This window comes from Corythoichthys intestinalis, chromosome 16 (assembly GCF_030265065.1).
Source record: "Corythoichthys intestinalis isolate RoL2023-P3 chromosome 16, ASM3026506v1, whole genome shotgun sequence".
NCBI lineage: Eukaryota > Metazoa > Chordata > Actinopteri > Syngnathiformes > Syngnathidae > Corythoichthys > Corythoichthys intestinalis.
In genome coordinates this window covers 6,516,947-6,541,646 of record NC_080410.1, presented here as the reverse complement: position 1 = coordinate 6,541,646, position 24,700 = coordinate 6,516,947, and the positions used below count along the sequence as shown (strand labels likewise).

Sequence of the window (24,700 nt, the reverse complement as noted above, 5' to 3'; positions counted from 1 at the left end):
ACCACAGTAACAAAGGCTACTTACTATCAGTAACATAATGTGCCGCCAGGGACCCAAATTCTGCACTGCCAGATGTGTCCCCCTGCAGAAGAAAGTACACGTCCAGGCCCGTCTGCGGTTCGCTGGAGAGCATTTGGATGATCCAGAAGAGGACTGGGAGAATGTGTTATGGTCAGATGAAAACCAAAATAGAACTTTTTAGTAGAAACACAGGTTCTCATGTTTGGAGGAAAAAGAATACTGAATTGCACCTTACCCACTGTGAAGCACGGGGGTGGAAACATCATGCTTTTGGGCTGTTTTTCTGCAGAGGGACCAGGATGACTGATCTGTGTAAAGGAAAGAATGAATGGGGCCATGTATTGACAGATTTTGAATAAAAATCTCCTTCCATCAGCAAAGGCATTGAAGTGCTGTGTCTTTCATCATGACAATTATCCCAAACACACAGCCAGAGCAACAAAGGAGTGGCTTCGTAAGAAGCATTTCAAGGTCCTGAAGTGGCCTAGCAAGTCTCCAGATCTCAACCCTGTGATCTCCCAATCCAAATCTGTGAAGGGAGTTGAAAGTCCGTGTTGCCCAACGACAGCCCCAAAACATCACTGCTCTAGAGGAGATCTTGCCTGGCACAGCCAGACTATTCTCCCTGTATTTTTCAAACACTGTGAGAAATAGTCTGGGACCCAGCCCATTAACGGCCCGTCGAGCAAGGTACAAAATCAATCGTCCAATCAGATTCATTTATTTGCGTGGCATGTTCTTAACGAGTAACGTCACTCTTGCGCGCCAAAAGTCGTCTCTACAACCACACGGATGGTGAACGGGAGAGCCAAGAATATGTTCCAATCCGCGGTAAAACCAGTTTTAAATGACCAAAAATACATCGAAACAAGTAATTGACAACAGTCAACATGGCTCGCGCTAGCCATGTTGAATAAACTTCTCCATTCTCCGCTCACGCTAATTACGTGTTGCTTTAACAACGTCACGTCTGCTCGACGCTGATTGGTCCACTCCGCCGTCTGTTTGCTGTGGCTTGCTCCGCCCTCGGAATTTGATCCGCCGGACGGTCGCCAGACTCAATGGCTGAAACAGGGGTGAGTCTGGTATACCAGGCAAGAGGAGATCTGCATGGAGGAATGGGCCAAAATACCAACAACAGTGAAAAGCTTGTGAAGAGTAACAGAAAACGTTTGGCCTCCGTTATTGCCAACAAAGGGTACATAACAAAGTATTGAGATGAACTTTTGGTATTGACCAAATACTTATTTACCACTGTGGTTTGCAAATAAATACTTTAAAAATCAAACAATGTGATTTTCTGGGGGGTTTTCCACATTCTGTCTCTCATGGCTGAGGTTTACCCATGTTGACAATTACAGGCCTAGCTAATATTTTCAAATGGCAGAACTTGCACGATTAGTGGTTGACTAAATACTTATTTGCCCCACTGTACATATTAACCAGGCCATTGTGAACTTTTTTTTTTTTTTTTAAATATAAAGGCAACATCAAAGGCATACAAATTCGGACAAAGGACAAGGTTCAGGCTTTAAAGGGTTAAATAGCACTTTTAAGGTTTCTATATACTTCATAATTATATTGACGGGACACTTTCCGTCAGTATACAATGTATCACAAAAGTGAGTACACCCCTCGCATTTCTGCAGATATTTAAGTATATCTTTTCATGGAACAACACTGACAAAATGACACTTTGACACAATGAAAAGCAGTCTGTGTGCAGCTTATATAATAGTTAATTTATTTTCCCCTCAAAATGACTCAAAATATAGCCATTAATATCCAAACCCCTGGCCTCTTGTGAAGACGGTACACAAGAAAGCCCGCCCGTCTCATCAGACCATACAACATGGTTCCAGTAATGTTGACATATTGTCCTCAGCAAACTGGCCCGCCCGTCTCATCAGACCATACAACATGGTTCCAGTAATGTTGACATATTGTCCTCAGCAAACTGTTTGTGGGCTTTCTTGTGTACCGTCTTCAGAAGAGGCTTCCTCCCAGTGTGACAGCCATGCACACCAATTTGATGTGGAGTGCGGCGTATGGTCTGAGCACTAACAGGCTGACCCCCCACCTCTTCAATCTCTGCAGCAATGCTGACACCACTCTTGTAACGAGTCACATGACATTTTGAAGTGAAAATAACAAGCAGTCCTCAATTTGGACATTTAGGGATGTATGTAGTTTCTAAGGGTTGTACTCACTTTTGTTGCCAGGGGTTTAGATACTTATGGCTATATTTGGAGTTATTTTGAGGGGAAAATAAATTAACTCTATTGAAAGCTGCACACATTACTTTTCACTGTGTCAAAGTGTAATTTTGTCAGTACTGTCCCATGAAAAGATATACTTAAATATCTGCAGAAATGCGAGGGGTGTACTCACTTTTGTGATACACTTTATTTTGAACTCTGGTTTCAATTACTACAAATATAATTTTTTTTTCTTCCATCACTTTTGGATTTATTGTATTGTTTTTAAAAAATCTCGGTTTTCAGGGGGGTCAGCATGAAAACTAAAACTTAAGTCCAGGTTGCTTAAAATTTTAAGTCCTGCTTACTTACGTTAAGTTTGTTTGTTTGTTTTCGGGCTGGTTGGTTGGTAGCGCGCCTTGGTGTCTTTACGGCTTTAGGGAGAGGTTCACTGGAGGTTTCTGCGGGGAGAAGAAGGGAGTCAGACAGGCGACAAGCAGTACTGTCTTGGCCCCGGGGCAGAGGCTAGTAGTGCGAGGGATAGCCAATGAGAGGGAGACATCCACTCCTTCTCTTCTGGCCGGCGCGCCCTGTAATTAGGAGCTCCACTTGTGGGCTGGGCGCCGCCACCGTGGACAACTTGAGAACGCCAGCTCCACACTCTTGTGTCTCTTGACTTTTTGCGTTACTGAACACTTGGTAGGAGGTCAATGTCCTCAAATATGAACGGACTGCCATCACCTGCGTTCGAGGAGAAGAAACCGAGCCTCCGCGCATCCCCGGGTCAGGCGGAGACTTCACCCGCGGACATGGGCTTCTACGGCGCTCCCCACAGCTCGCAGGATTTTTACGCGGCGCAGCAAACTTATTCGACTCAACACATGAGCCCTTACGCGTACACTCACTACAACTTGAACGGTATGGTCCCAGGTGGTGCCTTCCCATGTGGAAAAACTGAGCACACGTACCCGTACTCCGCGTACAGAGAGCCTGGCTTCAGCAGAGAGACGCAGTCAAGTGTCCCAGACAGTGGTGAGTTAGCGCAACTTTACTGCATAAGGGCACAAAGAATGAACACTTTGGTTTGCTGAGGGCCTGTGCAGTACACTTTTAGGAAATAAACTTTCCAAAAAGATTTCTACCATAAAAATTTAAAGAGGCTCCACAGACATAGGCGGAGTTTGACTTTTGAGGCGGGGGGGGGGGGGGGGGGGGGGGGGCACAACATGTTGATGACCCCAAAACGCAGTGTCGGCAATTAAAATTAACAAGAATATTTAAAATAATAAGCTGACAATGAGCGTTTTTTTGTTTCCCATCATTCTTGAGGGGAATTCTAAATCAGGCTGCATAGGCAATACTTTTCACCAAGATCGTCATCCATTGAATTTGGTACGTCCGCCAGTGTCGTGCCAATGTAGTTACCCCAGTAAAAAATTGTATCCCCTGGGCGGAGCCATATGGAGGTAGATTTGAGTCTTTATTATTCAATCAAAAAATAAATAAAACTGCTTCAAATAAAAAAAAGTTGCTTCAATCAAAATTTATATTTTCAACCAACAAAAGTCACTTCAATCAAAAAAAAAAAAAAAAAAAAAGGTTAGAATGCAAAAATAAATTTGAAACAAAAACAAAAAAAATATGTGTGAAAGCTATTTTTCTTTGATTATTATTTTTTTAAAGTTTTTTTTTTTTATTTGAAGCAACTTTTTGTTTGAAGTAATGTTGATTTGGGTTTGGGCCACATTTTGGGTAGGACATTTTTGTCTTTATTATTCAAACAAAAAATAAGTTGCTACAAAAAATATAGATTTTCAAAAAGAATGACTTTAATCAAAAAAAGACAAATTTCAATCATAGAAAAAAGTTTTTGAATGCGAAAAATTATTTAAGATTGAAAATTTGCAATTGAACACTTAATTTTTCATTGAAAAAGATTTCTTTGATTGAAGCAATCCTTTTTGTGTTTGGGCCATATTATGATTAGGACATTTGTGTCAAAATCACTCAATCAAAAAAAGTTGCTTCAATCAAAAAAAAAAAAAAAAAAATCTCTGGAGTCTCTGCACTCAAATATTTTTACAGGATATTTTTTTTAGTACAAGTATTTCCCCCCAATTGCTAAATAAATGGTATGGTCATGACAAATAACAGTCTTGTGCTAAATGGAATATGAAATAATAAAAATGCATTTATTCAGTACGACATTGCAAAATTACTCCATAATGGTCAAAACTGTCGACTTCACCTTTACTGTCGCACCTCCCGAATGATATTTTATGCCTCCGTAGTTAGTCAGGCTTTTGTCATTTACCTGCCCTGGCTTCGGAGGATGTAAACAAACCAAGAGGCGTGACAGCTAGCCAACATGCTAACCCGAACCGAGTGACGTCTCAAAGTCTTATTTTCGTTTTTTGAAGCGAAAAATCACACAACACTTGCCGGGATCATATCACACGGTGGCGTGGTTGCGATTGTCTTCGCCGATCGGCAACCTGCCAGGTGGCAAGTTACAGCTCGTTCCCCTGTTACGGACAGGAGAGCTTGCCGGGGAAGCAGCTGGAGAGTACCGCCGGACAAACCGCCCGACATTGGAGGAGCACGTAGCTGCCACATGGTCAACACGAGGCGAAAACATAGAGAGAGGCTTGCAGTTGTTTTGCAGCTAACATGGCAGGGTATATCTGAGGATAAGTTCTGTACATGCCATTCCTTGAGCGCAGCCCATCCCTCCTCCCGCAGCCCAGCAAAGGAGCCATTGTCACCCCCCGGGGATCCAGGGTGGTCCCACGGGCCACCGGCATACCCATCAACCAGCCTTCAGGGATGGCAAGAGAGGACGCGCTACCAACCCCACGCCCACTCCCACCCCCATCCTCCCACCCAGCCCACGAGCCACAGCTGCAGCCCCCAACCGGCACGGCACGCCACGGGACCCCCAGCGGCCCACCAAGCCCAGGGCAGGGCAGGGTCCCCCGCCGGAGCAGGCAACACCCAGCCGATACACCGGCGCCCAGCCAGCGACCCACGATGGAGCACAGGGGGAATACCCAGTCAGAGAAGAGAGGGGAAGGCGGAGGCGGGAGAACGCCGAGGAGCCGCCATGGGGCAGCACAAGGTTGGAGCCCCAACCTCCCCCCACTCCTGCGACCAGCAGCCCTGGCAGAGGGGAGGCCACGCCCCAGGAGCCACGCCGTAGGGAAAAAATGTGGGACCCACCTACCACCCTATTACTGTGGCTGCCAGGTTCCCGGCTGGCAGCCATTACCCAGCACCGTGATGGGATTGTGAGGGGAGGGTAGTGCTATGTTTGCATTAAAATAGGAATGCTTGACTTGGGGCAGTGGGACCGCAGCATGGAATTTCTACCCAGTCGCCCGTCCCACCGCCCTTTGCCGGAGCTCTCCTGTGGAGTATGATGTGTGTGGTGCGTTAAAAAAGGTGCAGGGATGACGGGGCTTGTCTTGAGGAGGTAACTGTGAGGTAACTGTGAGGCACCCCCCCCCCACCCCCCCAACAGGTCCCAACCATCCCATAACCTTGGTGTGTGATGCATTAAAAACAGGGGGGAGCCGGGCCGGGACTGTATGGCCCCGTCCCAACTCTCCCCGGAGAAATGTATGAGTGTGTAAGTGCCAGGGTGAAAGATACAGTATTTACAGTGGCAAAGTGAGAAGTGCGTGAGTTAAGAGGCAGGCTACCGCGGGCGTGGCCCTGTCCACCGGAACAACCGGCCACAGGGCGGGAGAAGCGCCAGGGCCCCGATCAACCCCCGCCCAGACCACCCACAGGGTACCCGCAAACGCCCCCCCGCCCGAGCACCCACCCCGCACCCCGAGCAGGTGCTATGCCAGGGGCCGGAGACCAGGGGACGTCCACCCCACCGGCAGGCGACAGCCAGCCCCACCCAAGGCCCCACGGGCCCCAAGAGGCCCCATCGACGACCCCGCCGGCAGGAGGGCAGCGGCAGCCGGCGCGGTCCAGAGAAGCGGACGAGGCCGGAGACAGACCAAGGGGACGAAAGCGCACCCCCCTCCAACCCACCCCGGGGCCAGGAGGGGCGCGCAGTATGACACCCGGGAGCACCTCCCCAGCACCCGGTACAAGGAGACGCGGCTCCGGCCGGGCCGACCCGGGAGGAAGCTAAGGCCGCCGCATACACCACCCAGCCCCCACCCCGGCCGACCGGGGAAGGGCCGCGGCCCCGGACCGGCACCCGCACCCGCACGGCACCCCCACCAGCCCACAAGACCATAGCGCGCCCGACGGGACCCCCGCACGGCCAGACGCAACCAGACAAGCCCTAGTTGATAACCCCGAGGCCAGGACCGGCGACGGGACGACACAGGGCAGGACGCCAACAAACTCCACCTGTGAAGCTGACAGAAGAAGAGGTTTATCAAACTTAACTTGAAAATTCTGTAACTTGAGACCCGTTTTCCATGTAAATGCCCTAATCCGTTCCAAACCCCGCCAAATTCAAACATAAATCTCTTATAATTCATAAAAATCCATCAAAACATCTAACAAATACATATTAGATTATCGCACAGTAAACAAAATCCGAGTTGTGCATACAGTAATAAACTAGGAATGTAGTAAAGAATAGGTTAATACATTCATGTAAAGCTGTCGGACACGGGGGGGGGGGGGGGGGGGGGGGGCGAATAAAGACGACGCTGGGATATGCACATGCACATACAGCAGAGGTCTTTCCTCTTGGGTGCCAGGAATGCTAAGCAATAGCCAATGGCAGAGCAGCTATAAGGATGTTACGTTCAGTAAACCCTGGGAGCTGCGAGTACCAGCCATACTGTATTTTTGCTTTTCGTATAATGAAATTTCTTTCTTAACAAGAGGCAATATTTTCCCATTGAGGTGCCTGTCTTTGCCTGAAAATTCTGTATTTAGAGACATAGTAAGACATAAGTAGAGGTACCACTGTACTAAAACAAGTCTAGTTCACTTATTCTCACTTATACTCATTTTAAATCCTGCTTACTTATCATAAGTTCTGCTTACTTAAAATTTTAAGTTCCGCTTAATTAACAATAAGTTCTGCTCACTCAAAATTTTGTGTTATGGGCAATAACTTGCATTTGCAAGTTCTCAATCAAAACCTTCAAATGCAGATAAATAGTTAAAATAGATTGACTTGAAATTCCAAGTTTGCCTAACCTTTATTATTTTTTAAGCGTGTAGTAACAACCAATAAGTGGTAAAATGGTGCAATTTGCAAAATTCCCTGCAATAATAGGGAACCAGCGACTGTAGGTCACGTCCGTCAAAGTCAAGGTCCAGATCTGATCCAACATCGGCATGTGTCATTGATGTGCGGTGAGGCTCATGATTGTAGACGCACTGACTACAAAACCCGCTAAGAAATCCAGCAGGTTTCTGTACCATCTAAAGCAGAACCAAAACACAACAAATCTAGCAGTTTGTGTGAAATCAGCATATGCTGGATTGCTGAGCAAGTGAAGAGTCCTATATGAAGCTCACCTTAAAACACTGCCACATTCTGGTGGTGATACCGTACAGACTCCATTGTGCATGCACTTTTAGTGGCTTCTCTGGTCAATGAGAAAGACTAAATACCACACAAGTGACCTGATATCAACTGGAAGTGACCCGGTATCAACAGTAAGTGACCCCAAAATGCCAATTATCAACAGTCACTATACATTAACCAGGAGTCCCCAACCTTTTTTGCACCACGGAACGGTGTGATTTCGGTCTTTTTTTTTTACGGACCGGTGTTCTGTCAAATTTTGCACCCTTATAAAATTTTGCTCCCAAAGCTTTCGTGGCGGTAAAAAAGCCCTCTATTATATTCAGTTGGACTCTCAATGTTATCCAACGGTGCTAAAAAACTATTTACATCATAAACATACATGTGCAACACGAAAATGGCGTAAATTAATGCTTAACGACACGGCGAAGTCGTTAAGTGAGAGAGCTGAATGCAGTTGTTGTGTGCAGCTAACATGGCAAACGTAACTTAATATTCCTTTCTTTAAAGAAAGTTTGTGTGTACTTTGGAATCGCTGCATTCGCGGTCATTTTTAACCTTACGTGCATGCTAAATTTTCAGAACACCGGCAATCTGCGGCAGAAAAATACAGCAAATATAAAATAACATTTGGTTTTTGCCCCGACGTGTTAAGTGCAGGGAAAATACAACTCACCTGCTGAATCAGTGGGAGGCCTGAGCTTGTTTCGTTGTGACGACATGGTCCTGAGATGGGAGAGTGAGAGAAGCCCGCTTCACAAAGAAACGATGTAGGAAATTGTAGCACAGTTTTCAGTGATCTCCTAGCGATGTCAGGACATTCCGAAATGACTTAAATCCAGAACCTCGGTAGAGTTTTTGTTTCAAATGTACAGTACGTTTTAGGTCGCCGTGATTTGCGATCTCTACAAGCCGATGTTCCTGTTGCACAAACATGCTCGAATCACTCGGTTTATTCACGTACGGGTCACGAATCCACTCCTTCGCAGTTCGTGGGTCTTTAGTGATTGGGAAGTAGCATAGATTTTGTTTTCTTCGAGGTTGAAGGCTCATCTCCTGGCTCGTCAGGTTCCCTTTTCCCTGTAAAAAATCTGTCCAAAGACATCTGATTTTCAGTCATTCTAGTGTGGGGGCTAATTATTTCTGGGAACAAATGTGATCGGCGACGACCTACGTCATACGTTATTATGGAGGCAAGCGCACAAAGATATACAAAACAAGATGAACTGCTAACAGTCCAATCAATGCATTTCTATGAAGACCTCCAATCCTGTAGCTGTATATCTAGAGTAGACAGGGATATTGGTGTGTTAAGCGGCAAAGGCCAAAGTCAATCGGCCAGAATGCAGTCGTTAATAAATTATTTATTATTTCTGCGCGGCCCGGTACCAAATGCAGACCGCGGACCGGTTGTTGGGGACCCCTGCATTAGACAGTCGTTTCAACGTCAGTATGTGCAGTACAGGAGTAAACGTATATCAGTGGCGATGCAATGTCTCTTGTATGAAGCCACGGACCAGTCACAGCCGGCCTGAATGAATGTGTGCATGGTCTCTTGAAGCATCATGTGACTGATGACTCAATGTATAAAAAAAAAAAAAAAAAACAGCTATTTTCATGATGAAATCATTGAAGTTATTGCATTAAAAATCAAAATCTCTGTAAAGCATGGTCCGTCGAACTATAAATGAACAATTAAGGCAAGACAAATTTATTTGTATAGTGTAATTTAATGTGATTTACATCACATTTAAATCGGCAAGATGCATTTAATAACAAAAACAATTCATATAAGAAACAGCACAAATCATACCTTGCAGATTTGAACAGTAAGGGCAGTTAATATGCTGTATTAAACAATAGTGTTTTTAGCCCTAATTCAAAGGAATTACACAACTCAGACCTTCGTTATTTGTTCCACAGTTGAGGAGAATAATAGCTGAACACCTCACCCTGATTGGTTCTTGAAACACACAACAAACCAGTTCCGGTTGACCTAAGGTGTCTGGATGCTTCATAGGGATCAGGCAAATCCTGCATGTATTTTAGTCCAAGGTCATTAAGTACTTTTGTCGAACAGCAGTTACATTTTACATTCTATCCTTTCACTCATTAGAAGACAGTGCAATAATTAAAGTAATTTTAAATGAGTTTATCACTAGTAGACGTCTCTCCATTTGAACTGGGAGGGCGGCAGTAGGGCTGCAGCTATCGATTATTTAAGTAATCGATTATTCTATCATTTAGTTTGTTCGATTAATTGAGTTAAGAACATTTAATGCGTTGCAGAATGATTTTTAGGAGATGTAAAACAAATAAACACCTTTGAGCTTGGAATGATATTTATTTTGAGATTTTTAAGCTTGCACTTTCAAAAGAACATTAAATGCATATACAAAATAAAATACCTAAGTATATCTTCTGAAGAATTGCACTTACATTTAAGAAGAGCAATAAATGCATTGAAAAATACATTAAAATACTTTAGCGCAAACAGTCTAATAAAGTAAATGAGAATCTAAGTACAACAACAAAAACAATTGGTTAACTTGCATAACCAAAGTCTGATAGCTTAAATGCTATAAAATGCAAAGTTTTTTTGTTTTTTTTTACAATGCTCAAAGCAAATTGTTTAAACACATATTCCCACAAAACAGACTGCTAAACATACTTTTAAAATAAATTACAAATACATAAACAAACATATTAGCTCCAATAAAAACTTAACAACCTTAACAGCGAGCAGTTCAATTCAGCAATGTTAGACGAGTTGTCATATTCACTGTTGCCACTACAGGGCAGTGCATCCACCCAAATCAGTAAAAGTAATTTGCAAACACTTTCAAAACAAACCATAATGACACCATTCTAATTAAACGAATCCTCAAAGCAGCAAAATTTGATTTAAAGCTTTTTCCTAATCAAATTATTCGAGTTAATCAATTACTTGTTGCAGCCCTAGGTGGCAGCGAATGAACGAATGTTCGCTGCCAACCCTCCTACTTCAAATGGATTGAACGTGTAGCACTGTCGATGGCAGCCAGTGACTGGATTGAAACAAACTTATTTCATCATCCTTAGATGGCTTCGAACTTGTAAAAAGACCAAAAAAAAAAGTGATGCAACAGCAACACGAATAATGTATGTATAGAAAGCGTTTTCCAGACAACATGAAAAGCACCAATAAATCTCCATCTCCCCCCCCCGGCCAGCTCTAGGGGACACTCAGACCAAAATTATAAGTTTGGAGCGCTGCTGGAATTTCTTTGAAATGTAGCAGCCGTGGCTATTTCTGTACTTTATCTCTGCCTTGAGACAGATTTCCAGAAGCTTTTATTGTGTGATGTGTGTGGTGAAGATGCATACAGAATTCCAAACGACAACTTTTTCTCACAGTCAAATTTTCGGACGCAAAATTAACCTAACGTGTCACCTCCCACAGTGAAAGAAGAACCCGAGATTGAGGTTCGGATGGTAAACGGGAAACCCAAGAAAATTCGGAAGCCCCGGACAATTTACTCCAGCTACCAGCTAGCCGTCCTGCAGAGGAGATTCCAGTCCGCCCAGTACTTGGCCCTACCGGAGAGGGCAGAGTTGGCTGCACAGTTGGGCTTGACACAGACGCAGGTAAGCCTCCAGTCCCGTACTTATGATTAGTATATACTGTATATATATATATAAATGGCGGAAAACACAGACAAGACTGAAAAAGCAGTTTCTGCTCTTGCACTCCTCTTTAAAAGAAACTGCTGTATTTTAAGCCAAAGTAACTGTTGTGTTTGATAGAACAATATGTCGATAGGCGTATGCTGCCATAGCAGATTCATGGCGCATTAAGCCCCCAAACTATTTTTAATTTGTCCGTTTTACCCTGAAAACCCCCGCTTACAGGACGTCGCGCAACCGCTTTTGTTTCAACCCAGCCATAAAACAAAGGTAATTAATTATATTTATTATTGCAAATGTCTTTGATTTTTAGCTTAGAATCATTAATTGATGTCTAATATTTCTTAAAAAAAAAAAAAAAAAAACTTCAAAAAAGTATTCTCTCGCATATTTTAAACTTTTAAACAAATGACGTCGCAATGAAAAAAATTGTGTCTGTAAAAAAGTCACGGATCTACCTTATAACTATCGCCTTATACACCTTATAATTGATCCTAACATAGAAAAATGGAGGAAAAAAAACGTTTAAAGGGGTAAATATATGAAAAAGAAAATCTCGACCATTCGTTGATGTCTGCGATTTTTGCATCGCGACCCTTGTTATACTACCATGTTTCACCCACAAAATCCCAATACAATCCAGCTGTGGCCATTCACAGCGGTGTCGTGACACTTAGTGATACATGCTACACAGAGTTTTGGGATCGAAAGAAGGTTAGTACACGATAATATCTCGTTAAAGTCATGGCGTCTGTAAATCTGCTCTCGCGTGCTCACACCGCCAGATAGGGTTTTGCTGTTTAAAAAGTTTTTTTTTTTTTTTTTTTAATGCTGCCCTCCTGTTCAAAATTTTTCTTCCCCCAGAAAATTGAGATTTTAAGCTTTCGAATGATGTATCACATATCTTATATCTTATTTTTGAAATTTGGCCAAATTGGGGGTCTCAGAGCGGAACTTCAAAGTCACCTGAGCGTTTAAACTCTGATTTTTCTCTGATAGAGTGATTGGAACAGATACTTCTTTGTCACAAAAAACATTCATGAAGTTTGGTTCTTTTATGACTTTATTATGGGTGAACAGAAAAAAGTCATCAAATCTGCTGGGTCAAAAATATACATACAGCAGCGCTAATATTTGGTAACATGTCCCTTGGCCATTTTCACTTCAATTAGGCGCTTTTGGTAGCCATCCACAAGCTTCTGGCAAGCTTCTGGTTGAATCTTTGACCACTCCTCTTGACAGAATTGGTGCAGTTCAGTTAAATTTGATGGCTTTCTGACATGGACTTGTTTCTTCAGCATTGTCCTCAAGTTCTCAATGGGGTTTAAGTCAGGACTTTGGGAAGGCCATTCGAAAACCTTAATTCTAGCCTGATTTAGCCATTCCATTACCACTTTTGATGTGTGTTTGGGGTCGTTGTCCTGTTGGAACACCCAACTGTGCCCAAGACCCAATCTTCGGGCTGATGACGTTAGGTTATCTTGAAGAATTTGAAGGTAATCCTCCTACTTCATTATCCCATTTACTCTCTGTAAAGCACCAGTTCCATTGGCAGCAAAACAGCCCCACAGCATAATACTACCACCAACGTGCTTGACGGTAGGCATGGTGTACTTGGGTTTAAAGGCCTCACCTTTTCTCCTCCAAACATATTGCTGGGCATTGTGGCCAAACAGCTCGATTTTTCTTTTGTCTGACCACAGAACTTTCCTCCAGAAGGTTTTATCTTTGTCCATGTGATCAGCAGCAAACTTCAGTCGAGCCTTAAGGTGCCGCTTTTGGAGCAAGGGCTTCCTTCTTGCACGGCAGCCTCTCAGTCCATGGAGATGCAAAACACGCTTGACTGTGGACACTGACACCTGTGTTCCAGGAGCTTGTAATTCTTGGCAGATCTGTTTTTTGGTGATTCTCGGTTGAATCTTCACCCTCCTGACCAATTTTCTCTCAGCAGCAGGTGATAGCTTGCGTTTTCTTCCTGATCGTGGCAGTGACAAAACAGTGCCATGCACTTTATACTTACAAACAATTGTTTGCACTGTTGCTCTTGGGACCTGCAGCTGCTTTGAAATGGCTCCAAGTGACTTTCCTGACTTGTTCAAGTCAATGATTCGCTTTTTCAGATCCATGTATGTATATTTTTGACCCAAGCAGATTTGATCACTTTTTCTGTTAACACATAATAAAGTCATAAAAGAGCCAAACTTCATGAATGTTTTTTGTGACAAAGAAGTATCTGTTCCAATCACTCTATTGGAGAAAAATCAGAGTTGTAGAAATAACTGGAAACTCAAGAGAGCCATGACATTATGTTCTTCACAAGTGTATGTAAACTTTTGACCACAACTGTGTATTTGTATATATATATATATATATATATATATATATATATATATATACACTAGAGCTGTCCCGACTAGTCGACATAGTCGACGTCATCGATGACGTAAATCTGTCGACGAGCACAACATCCCGTCGACGGTTAATGAAGGGTTAAAAAAATATATGCGTGGAAAGTTAGAATGTCGGATGCTCTGTTTGCAAGCGGGGAAAGCGGCACAAAGCCAAAAAAAAGCGCACCAGAGTGTCCAAAACATTGCCTTATTTCAAAGAAACAAAGGAGAGTACACTCTCCTGTCCTGTCTCTTCAATGCCAAGCTTGGCTGCACGTCGGCCGTGAATTAAAACCTCAAGCGCCTTCACGCAGTTTGTAAAAAATTTTTTTTTTCATTTTTTGTACACCAGAGGGTGCTGTCGCCTTACTAAATAATAATGTTTCATTGACAATGGGCCTATAAGTGCTATTACTATTGTTCTTAATGCTAATTGAAAGGTTTATTTCATGTTATGGTTTATTTTGTGGTATAGAAAATTATATAAGGTTAAAAGGTCATAAATATATACAGTATATACAGTGATTGCACTCAAGGGAGAGATTGTCAATGATAAGGTAATAAATTAAGGTAAATGCAATTCATATAGGCATTGATATATAAATAAGGTTTAAAAGGAAAAAGGTGAAAAGTTTTTGTTAATTTCTAATTATGTTGCTTTATTTGTGTGCACCGTAGCTCTTACAGTGTGTTTACATCAAGGATGGAATAAAAGTTGTAAACCATCAGTTTAAGAGACCATCTTTTCAATCGGGAGGCTACACTAGTTAATTCTATCAGCATTTGAACTCATTGTTTATTTGTGATTTATTATTGTTATTTACGTGTTTATTTGTACTTTAATAAATAATTTGAGTGTTCCAATATGTTTTTTTGTGAATTGATAAGCGTCAACAAAAATTTCATTGCTAAATTAGTAAAAAAAAAAAAAAAAAAAAAATTATTAGATTAGTCGACTAATCGTAAAAATAGTCGGCTGACTAATCGGGAGAAAATTAGTCGTTTGGGACAGCCCTAATATATACATATACACACACACACACACACACACACACACACACACACATATATATATATATATATATATATAAATATATATATATATGTATATACTAGGGCTGTCAAAATTATCGCGTTAACGCGCGGTAATTAATTTTTTAAATTAATCACGTTAAAATATTTGATGCAATTAACGCACATGTCCTGCTCAGACAGTATTCTGCCTTTTGGTAAGTTTTACAGCAAGGTTTTTTATGCTGTCTAACAGCGAAGTCTTGTGGTCGCTTTGCGACATAGTTTATTGCTTTCTTGCCAGTTCAATATGGCTGCACGACATCTCGGGCTGACACCTACGTTGTAATGTTGTGCTTATATGATCCTTGGACAAGATTTGTCCGTAAGTATGGTTGTTGTAAAGAATGTACATATTATGTTAGTAAGCGAAATGTTATATTTTTTGTATGAGACGGTTTTTGTTTATGTTTAGTGAACCTGTATAGCGTGCTAAGCTAACGTTGTTGCTAATGCAATGCTTGTGTACTTTTTTTTGTGGTTTCACTTCGGTCTAAAGAGGACAGTGGTTTGAGGCCATTTTATTAATAAATCAGATGAAAAAGAAAGAAGTCTGATTATTAAGGCGTCGTTCACTAGCTGTCTAGCTTTGGAGAAAGTAGACACTTCGGAGTGAGGACAGCATAGACAGATTTAAATGACAGTAGAGTGAAATGCCCACTACAGTCCTTATGTACCGTATGTTGAATGTATATATCCATCTTGTGTCTTATCTTTCCATTCCAACAAATTATTTTACAGAATATATATATAATTTACAGAAAAATATGGCATATTTTATAGATGGTTTGAATTGCGATTAATTGCGATTAATTACGATTAATTAATTTTTAAGCTGTAATTAACTCGATTAAAAATTGTAATCGTTTGACAGCCCTAATATATACACATATATACTGTGTATATATATATACTGTGTGTGTGTATATATTATATATATATATATATATATATATATATATATATATATATTAGTGTACTGTCCAAAACAGTGCGTTTCCTTTGTGCACTGCCCGACAGCCTGCTAACATTGAATGCACCTCCATAAACCACAAGGCTTTGTCTTTTCTTGTTTTTATGTGAGGACACCCGTCTTAATATTGTGAAACTACAACACAAAAAACATACACAAATTCAACACTCAATACACAACCATATATACACAACTATTATACAGATAGCACAACTTGCTTGAGCTATTAGCCATTGGCTAGCCTCTACAACACAATACAACTTAATAAGTTTTGTACATGTGACCCTTCACCATCTAGGTATACATACACTGCCCATCCATATGTTATTATACACATAAAATACTTACAGACATATATTTCCCAGGCAGAAACGCAACCGAAAGCACTCATGAGTGTCAATGATACCGCCAGACACCACACTGTGAAAGTGAAAGAGCTTATGACCAAAACTGTGACAAAAAAATGGGTGCAGCGAATTATCCTGACCAAAAGGTGGCAGCAACGTACCGCAAATGGTCAACTGATGGCCCGTATTACTGCAGAAAGTCAGCACAATTAGGGCTGTCAAAATTATCGCGTTAACGCGCGGTAATTAATTTTTTAAATTAATCACGTTAAAATATTTGACGCAATTAACGCACATGTCCCGCTCACAAAGTATTCTGCCTTTTGGTAAGTTTTGCAGCAAGGCTTTTTGTGCTGTCCAACAGCGAACTCTTGTGGTCGCTTTGCGACATGGTTTATTGGTGTCTTGCCAGTTCATTATGGCTGCACGATGTCTCGGGCTGATGATGTTGTGCTTATATGATCCTTGGACAAGATTTGTCCGTAAGTATGGTTGTTGTAAAGAATGTACATATTATGTTAGTTAGCGAAATGTTATATTTTTTGTATGAGACGCTTTTTGTTTATGTTTAGTGAACCTGTATAGCGTGCTAACGTTGTTGCTAATGCAATGCTTGTGTACTTTTATTTTGTAGTTTTACAACAGTCTAAAGAGGACAATGGTTTGAGGCCATTTTATTAATAAATCAGATGAAAAAGGAAGAAGTCTAATTATTAAGGCGTCGTTCACTAGCTGTCTAGCTTTGGAAAAAGTAGACGCTTCGGAGTGAGGACAGCATAGACAGATTTAAATGACAGTAGAGTGAAATGCCCACTACAGTCCTTATGTACCGTATGTTGAATGTATATATCCATCTTGTGTCTTATCTTTCCATTTCAACAATTTATTTTACAGAATATATATATAATTTACAGAAAAATATGGCATATTTTATAGATGGTTTGAATTGCGATTAATTGCAATTAATTACGATTAATTAATTTTTAAGCTGTAATTAACTCGATTAAAACTTTTAATCGTTTGACAGCCCTAGTTTTAATATAAAATTACTATAACTTGCAACTATAACATTTATCGTTTAACCCTTGAGAGTCGAAGGACGCGCCGGCGCGTCCTCAGCGCACGTCGTCTTTGACGCGCCCTCACGTTTTAATTACGTCACCCTCATGCCTTTGGTTGGTCTCGTTTTAAAGTGCGGAAGTTGCGGTTTACTCTCGTTATTATTTGAAGTCAATCGACCAACTAGAACGTGAGATATTGTCATTTAAGTTTTATAGTTTTATTGTCCTCTCAAAAAAACATTAAAACGCTGCATGGATCATTTGTTTATGTCTATATTTCCATCATTTCTTGTCCTTTTTCAAAACGGAAGCTCCATGAAAAAAACACAAATCAAACGAACCCTTTCGAAGTCACAGTGGAAGCACAAGATGCGTTTTGTTTTGTTTTTTATAAATATAACTGCCGCGCGAGGTTCTACCGAACGAGAGGGGAGGAGTGTTCTGAAGCAGCGAGGTGGCGAGCGACGGCTGTTTGGTTCGAGCAGCGACTTTGTGTGACTTTGACAATGAACGGAAAACTAAATTTAGCGCAAGAAATTGTGCTTTTTGATCAACTTGAGGAAGAGGATGGTCCAAATTCGTCATCATCGTCTTCTTCGGAAGAGTCCTCGAGTGAAGATAGTGACGGATTTGAACACGTGGGTGACGCCATCGACGAGCAGAGGTAAGCCAACTCACTCTTTTTTTTTTTTTATGATGAAAAAGTTTCTTTTGAAAGTTTCTTTTTATATTGCAAGACAAAGTTAATTTTGATCCAATATAAGTGTGTGTTTGTGAATATAATAATAAAATGTGCATATCAGATCAAAGTCGTACGTGCACTGTGGGTATCCCAGGCAGGAATTTATAATTTGTGGTGTTCTACTTTCTATATGAAGATTAGGGATGTAGCACATATTCAGCTATGGTATTCTTTCTATTGTCATACATATAGATTTCCATTATTATTTATTGCTGTATATATTTTTATTTTATACTTTATTATTTTCATAAATACTGACTTTTTTCATGTACATTTATAGTGACAATGAAAGTAAAGTGAAATGAAAATGGAAGGGTGGAAAGAGGACCAACACCCCATGGAAGTGTGAGCTGTGTGATGTAGCCCTGTGTCTAATTCCAGGACGAAACTGCGTTTCAGAGTGGCAAGCCTGACAAAAATTTAACTTGTTTATTGTAAATATTTTTGAAAATACTTTTTTTTCCAATGTTATATATATATTTTTTCCCCCACAATCAGCATTCTCAATTTGTGTATATAAATGTGTGTTCAAGAAGCTTGATTGTGTGTACATAGTTTTCATCAGGTGATGGGCCGCAATACCTAAACTCATTAAGAGATGGCCTCTAAACACTTTTTGTGTTAGATGGTATATATTTTTTCACTGTTCTTCACTGTTTGGTCTGCTGTATATAACCTGTTTTGACTAGAGCATGTATAAAGGCAAAAAACGCCTATGGCTATACCTGTTGTTTATGTTGAATTGTCAAATATAAGACTATTTATTCTAAATTTTTTTGGTTGAATGTTCATCCTAACATGTTGAATAAATATTACAAAGTTTCAAAACGGTTCGTTACGCATGTTTGGTTGTCAATTGGACATCAATATTAAAAATTTTGACAAAACGATTTTGGAATTTTTGGTCTTTTTGGGCCCAAAATGATGATTTATAATTGGTTAGTGAAGGAAACAACAGTTTGGACATGAAGTTCAAGGTGTCACAAAAAAAGGGACCAAACCAGGTCATCGTAAACAATTCTTTCTTTGAAATATAAAGGCAACTTCAAAGGCATGCAAAATCAGACAAAATAGGCCCAGACCTTAAAGGGTTAAGAACTACAAGTCTTGCTATCCGTGGATCACTTTAACAGAAAGAATGTTAATTAATAATAACATTTGTGGATTTATTGTTACAATAAACAAATACAGTACTGATGTTGTATGTATATATCCGTTGTGTGTCTTATCTTTCCATTCCAACAATAATTTACATAAAAATATGGCATATTTTAGAGATGGTTTGAATTGCGATTAACTGCGATTAATTACGATTAATTAATTTTTAAGCTGTAATTAACTCGATTAAAAATTTTAATCGTTTGACAGCCCTAATATATATATATATATATATATATATATATATATATACACACGATTTTTGATACACTGTCAATGGGAAAACCCATTAGCATTGTATCAAATACTTGTTCTCCCCACTGTATATATGTATATGCATATATGTATATGTATATATATATCCTGAGTACTGTATAGTTTTATTATATTATGTATATACAGGATATACTGTATGTATATATTTTCCCCAAGTGGAAGCTTCCATGATCCTAATAAATTTAATAATAAAACAAACAAACAAAAAAAAAATATATATATATATAAATCTATATATATATATAAAATATATAAATAATATATAAATAAATAAATATTATATGTATGTATATATATATGTGTGTATATATATATAAACATACACACATACATACATACATATATATATATATATATATATACATATATATATTAGAGCTGTCAAACGATTAACATTTTTAATCGAGTTAATTACAGCTTAAACATTAATTAATCGTAATTAATCGCTATTAATCGCAATTCAAACCATCTCTAAAGTATGCCATATTTTTCTGTAAATTATTGTTGGAATGGAAAGATAAGACACAAGACGGATATATACATACAACATACTGTACATAAGTGCTGTATTTGTTTATTATAACAATAAATCCACAAATGGCATTATTAACATTCTTTCTGTTTAAGTGATCCACGGATAGTAAGACTTGTAGTTCATAAAAGATAAATGTTATAGTTACAAGTTATAGTAATTTTATATTAAAACCCCACTTCATATTTTCGTTTTGATAAAATTTGTACAATTTTCAATCAAAAGTAGTGTTAATATAATAATAATAATAAGAATAACATTAATAAGAATTGAGTGACCAAACTCTGAGTAATGCCAGTTTACTTTGCATTGTTGTTTAGCTGTGTGAGAATAGGGCCTCATTACTACAGACTGAAGTGCTTTTCTTTTTGTGAACATTACTTTTTTTGAGAGATAGCAATATTATTTTTGTTGTGCTTTCACTAAATGATACTTCTGTTTGTTGTGAAGGAGTTGCAGAAGCTTATGCCAATAAACGGCGCAGCCCAAAGAACGCCTATGTCCACTCGCCTTTATAACAGATATCTCTGTGCATATCTTACCCAAAATACAACAAGACACACATAATTGCCACTAAAAGAAAGCAAACTTACCGAAATATGTGTGGAGCTCAAAGCAACAGCATAAACGTCTCACAACTACTAATTCTCCCACTGTTAGAAGGAATAACATTAGTATGGAACGGCGCTGCCCTGCCCCCAAGCGGCCGGTAGCATTCTCTTCACTCTTAATGTCCATAAACGGCGTCGTTGAAATATGTTTGAGGCAATGCGAGAGCGGCTCATTCAATGCATGCGTTAATTGCGTCAAATATTTTAACGTGATTAATTTAGAAATTTAATATACGCCCGTTAACGCGATAATTTTGACAGCCCTAATATATATATATATATATATATAATCACTTTGGGTTTGTAGATAAATGCGCTTTATAAGTATTCTCCATCTACCATTCAAATGCGAATTTAATTCGTTCCAGCACCTGGTTTGTAACAATAATTTGTTCAACAGCCCAACAACCTACACTAAATCCTACCAATAGCAATTACACACAGGAAAACAAATTGTAATAATAATTACAAATAATAAATAATAATAATGTAACGAAACGGGTTCTAATGAGGTGGTTGTGTTTTGCATTCTGTTCCTGAATGCACCGCAGTGACTGATGCGAGGTGCAGAAGACTGGGAAGGTTTCACTTTCTCTTTTCATGTTCTGTTGTTGGCGTCGGGTACAGCAGACAGTAATTGTGTTGTTTTGCACAAGTTCTGAAATTAATTATTAAAAACCTGACTAAGCTGTTGACTTCCTTGCCAATGTTACAATAATAATAATAATGAGAGTTGTCCTCGAGATCGTTGACATATTCCGGCCGTATTGTCGAGCCCGTTCACTGATGGGGACACCACGCTCATATTTTTCTATCATTTCCTTCTTAATTTCAATGTTAAATGTCACTTTTTTTCCTATTTTCTCCACCAGCACTCACCTTCTTAGGACCCATGTTGATTTCTCTCACAAGAAAATCCGCCGTGCGTCTGTCTTGCGAGAAACAATAAAATTGCGAGGCTGTCATGAAACATGTGGATCAAATGACGAGTCCAATTTTACGTGGCATGTCGAAAGGATCGTATACCGAAGCAATCATATGTCGAGGTACCACTATACACTGATTGCTTATTGAGTAAATTAGGTGATTACATGGGCAACGTTGCTTCACAGTTTGAATGTGATGTTTTACAATAGGCCACCAGATGTCCCTATAGGTAGAGGTTTCAAACGTTCTAAAAGACATTTTCTGAATCAATCTTTCCAAATGATTTGACCGTTTCACTGGTTGTTTTCTGCCATCCCTAACAGACATTCACTTGATACTTCTAATTTCAGGTTAAGATTTGGTTCCAAAACCGTCGCTCCAAATTCAAGAAACTCTACAAGAACGGAGAGTTTCCACTTGGGGACATTGCACTGGAGCATAGCCCAGAGGCGAGCGATTCAATGGCTTGCAACTCGCCTTCATCTCCAGCTGCATGGGAAAACAACAACAATAACAGCAGCAGTAGCAGCAGCAACAACACCCCTGCTACCATCAGCAGCAGCGATACAAACAGTAGCAACAGCCTCAAGAATAATACAATGCTGGACCCTACCAGCAGGGGGCAAGAATCATATCAGCCCACGGTGGACAACTCCTCCGTCTACATGGATGAGTATGGGCACCAGAATTGGTACCAGCAGCAGGACGCGCATTTAGGTTTGCAGGCTGCCGGCAATCCCCATCACCCGCCGTCATCTGCACCGACGGCTCCTATTGGAGCGGTTTACTGAAACACAGACATTAAAAGAACCCATTCATATTCAACAAAAAGGCAGGCTTGGGGGTCGTCCAGAAATCCCCAAAGTGTCTAACTCATTATTGTCAAAGTGTCTAACTCATTTTTGTCACGGGCCGCGTTCTAGTTATTTATGCCATTATTAACTTATTGCCCACTATTGATGGTGATACAACAAACCAGATATATTCTAAAAATGCACTGCGTTTACAGTGACCATATGCATAGTAACTTTTTGGCAACACCACAAATAAGGAAAAAGAACAACAACCTTCCTTCTGCTGTAACTGCTTTAAAACTATTTTATAATTAACTCATTGGCTGCATTGACGGCCATAGACGTCCAATCCATTTTTATTGGAAGGGGCCAGTTTACAAATGAACAAACATCACTGAAATATGGTCATTCAGTTCAAACGGATTTGACATCTATATGCAGGGGCGCTGCCAGGAATTTTGGTCTCCATGAATAGATATCACTTTGGGCCCCACCACCAGTGACACACACACACATTTAGAGTATCAACTATGTAATTTCCTGCATTCTGGTGAATCTTTACACACTAATTTGTGCATTTTCTGCATTAATTTAAGATGAAAATATATTTATGTAAACATACAGCGTATAGAGCAGTAATGAATAGACTGGTATCATCTATAAGAAATGTACTGAAGGCCATCTTTTTCAATCTAAATATATTTTTATAGAAATATTCTCAAAGCAAATACCATAATGAATGACTTCAAATAAATGTTTTGTCTTAACTATACTACAGTATACATTAAAGTATACATTATACAACTGTTTTAGTATGAAGAGATTGCTTTTCAGCACTACACTGACACAAGACACCAACCTTCCTTTGTGAAGTGCTTTGTCACATCCTGTAGGCCTTTTCTACCCATCTCCTGTTTTGCTTTCCTTTCTCTTTGGAAAACACGATTTTTGTTTTGAAAACATTTCTGCAGTACCGCGCTCTGCACACTCCGAGTCTTGACTGGTGTAAATGCGCACCGCTGCTCCCAGTCTGATCGAAGGAAGGGCTGACCAAACCATTTATTGAAAATACGGGGGTTGGGGGGTGGTGGCTGGCAATACATATGCTCTCTGGGTGTTTACTTTTTGCCAAAAACAAAACAAGAAAAAGAAACCCTTCGTTTTATTCCTATTAAAATTATAATGATTCATATTTAAATTTGCAAACGATTACCTAATGTTCTAATTTTCTTTGTGGGCCTCCATCAGAGCATGGGCCCTTAGAATCAGTATCACTTTTCACCCCTATACGGCGCCCCTGTCTATATGTCAATGGGAGCGATTTAGTTAAATATGCACAACAAATCAAATGATACTTGGTTGTGAAATCAGAGGCGTAGGGAAAAAAATAGTTCAAAAAAAGTAATGCAGTTTAACCCTTTGATGCCTGAATTTATTTTAAACATACTGGCAGGGGCGCTGGAAGTCACTCACAGCAATGGATGTTGAGGATCTTATTTTGTTATTCTCATCCAAAAAGACCCGTTTCGGTCCAAAATTGACATGCTCACGCTTTTTCTCCACACAAGGCGTGCACAATGGCAGTACACACACATGCTCAATAGTTACCGACTACGACTAGGCTGCTACAAAGACAGCATTTTATTTCACATAGAGTGTGTATTGGGAGTTTTTGTGTTGGAAATAAAAGCGGCTGTGTATTGTAATGCAAATCCCAGCAGCTAGACAGCGCAATGCACAATGCGCAAACACATTTGAAAACTAAAAGGTCTAATAAGCCTCGGTTTAACTCCCACTTTTCACAACATTCAGATAAATTGCGATGATCCAATAGTGCTCTGCGCGGCGGCGGCTTAACAGCAGCAACAAACAATAATATGGCTACAATGCAAGCTATTTGAAGTTCTCCACGGTGTAAATCTGCAGCTAACTTTTCTGCCTGCTATCATTATAATGTATCATAGTCATCTTCATTTTCGACCACGAATTGAATTTTAGATCATTTCGCTGTTTTTGTACAGAAAAACTCGCTAATTATTTTTTGCGACATGTTAACGCCTCCTGCGTCAACCGTTAACGTTTCCGTTCCGATGGTGCCTTATCCAACGTGACCTGATAGCTATCAAGGTGTCAGATAGTGACAATGTTATTGAGAAAAAAAGTTTTCAACATATACAGTGGGGCAAATAAGTATTTAGTCAACCACTAATTGTGCAAGTTCTCCCGCTTGAAAATATTAGAGAGGCCTGTAATTGTCAACATGGGTAAACCTCAACCATGAGAGACAGAATGTGGGAAAAAAACTGAAAAATCACATTGTTTGATTTTTAAAGAATTTATTTGCAAATCATGGTGGAAAATAAGTATTTGGTCAATACCAAAAGTTCATCTCAATACTTTGTTATGTACCATTTGTTGGCA

At 40.0% G+C, this 24,700-nt stretch overlaps 1 protein-coding gene and 1 long non-coding RNA gene across 2 annotated transcripts in view; one reads left to right on the top strand and one right to left on the bottom strand.

Moving 5' to 3' along the window:
• LOC130904501 (uncharacterized) overlaps positions 1 to 24,700 on the bottom strand; it is a 35,816-nt gene that overhangs the window by 2,155 nt on the left and 8,961 nt on the right. The window contains exons 2-3 of the long non-coding RNA XR_009060857.1: positions 22,099 to 22,272; positions 2,592 to 2,680 (exon numbers count right to left, since the gene is read on the bottom strand). This is a non-coding gene — a long non-coding RNA (uncharacterized LOC130904501). The remainder of the gene's footprint in view (positions 1 to 2,591; positions 2,681 to 22,098; positions 22,273 to 24,700) is intronic.
• On the top strand, positions 2,461 to 23,017 carry LOC130904500 (homeobox protein Dlx3b-like). The gene is made up of 3 exons (XM_057817290.1): positions 2,461 to 3,251; positions 11,174 to 11,358; positions 21,836 to 23,017. Exons 1-3 carry the CDS (start codon positions 2,930 to 2,932, stop codon positions 22,274 to 22,276), a joined length of 948 nt encoding a protein of 315 aa, XP_057673273.1. The 5' UTR covers positions 2,461 to 2,929; the 3' UTR covers positions 22,277 to 23,017.

What these genes read in the sequence shown, in the direction of transcription:
- LOC130904500 (XM_057817290.1), top strand. Translation starts at nt 2,930, where the DNA reads ATGTCCTCAAATATGAACGGACTGCCATCACCTGCGTTCGAGGAGAAG. An exon ending in GTCAAGTGTCCCAGACAGTG is followed by an intron (nt 3,252 to 11,173) that starts GTGAGTTAGCGC and finishes CACCTCCCACAG; the next exon opens with TGAAAGAAGAACCCGAGATT. An exon ending in TGGGCTTGACACAGACGCAG is followed by an intron (nt 11,359 to 21,835) that starts GTAAGCCTCCAG and finishes TTCTAATTTCAG; the next exon opens with GTTAAGATTTGGTTCCAAAA.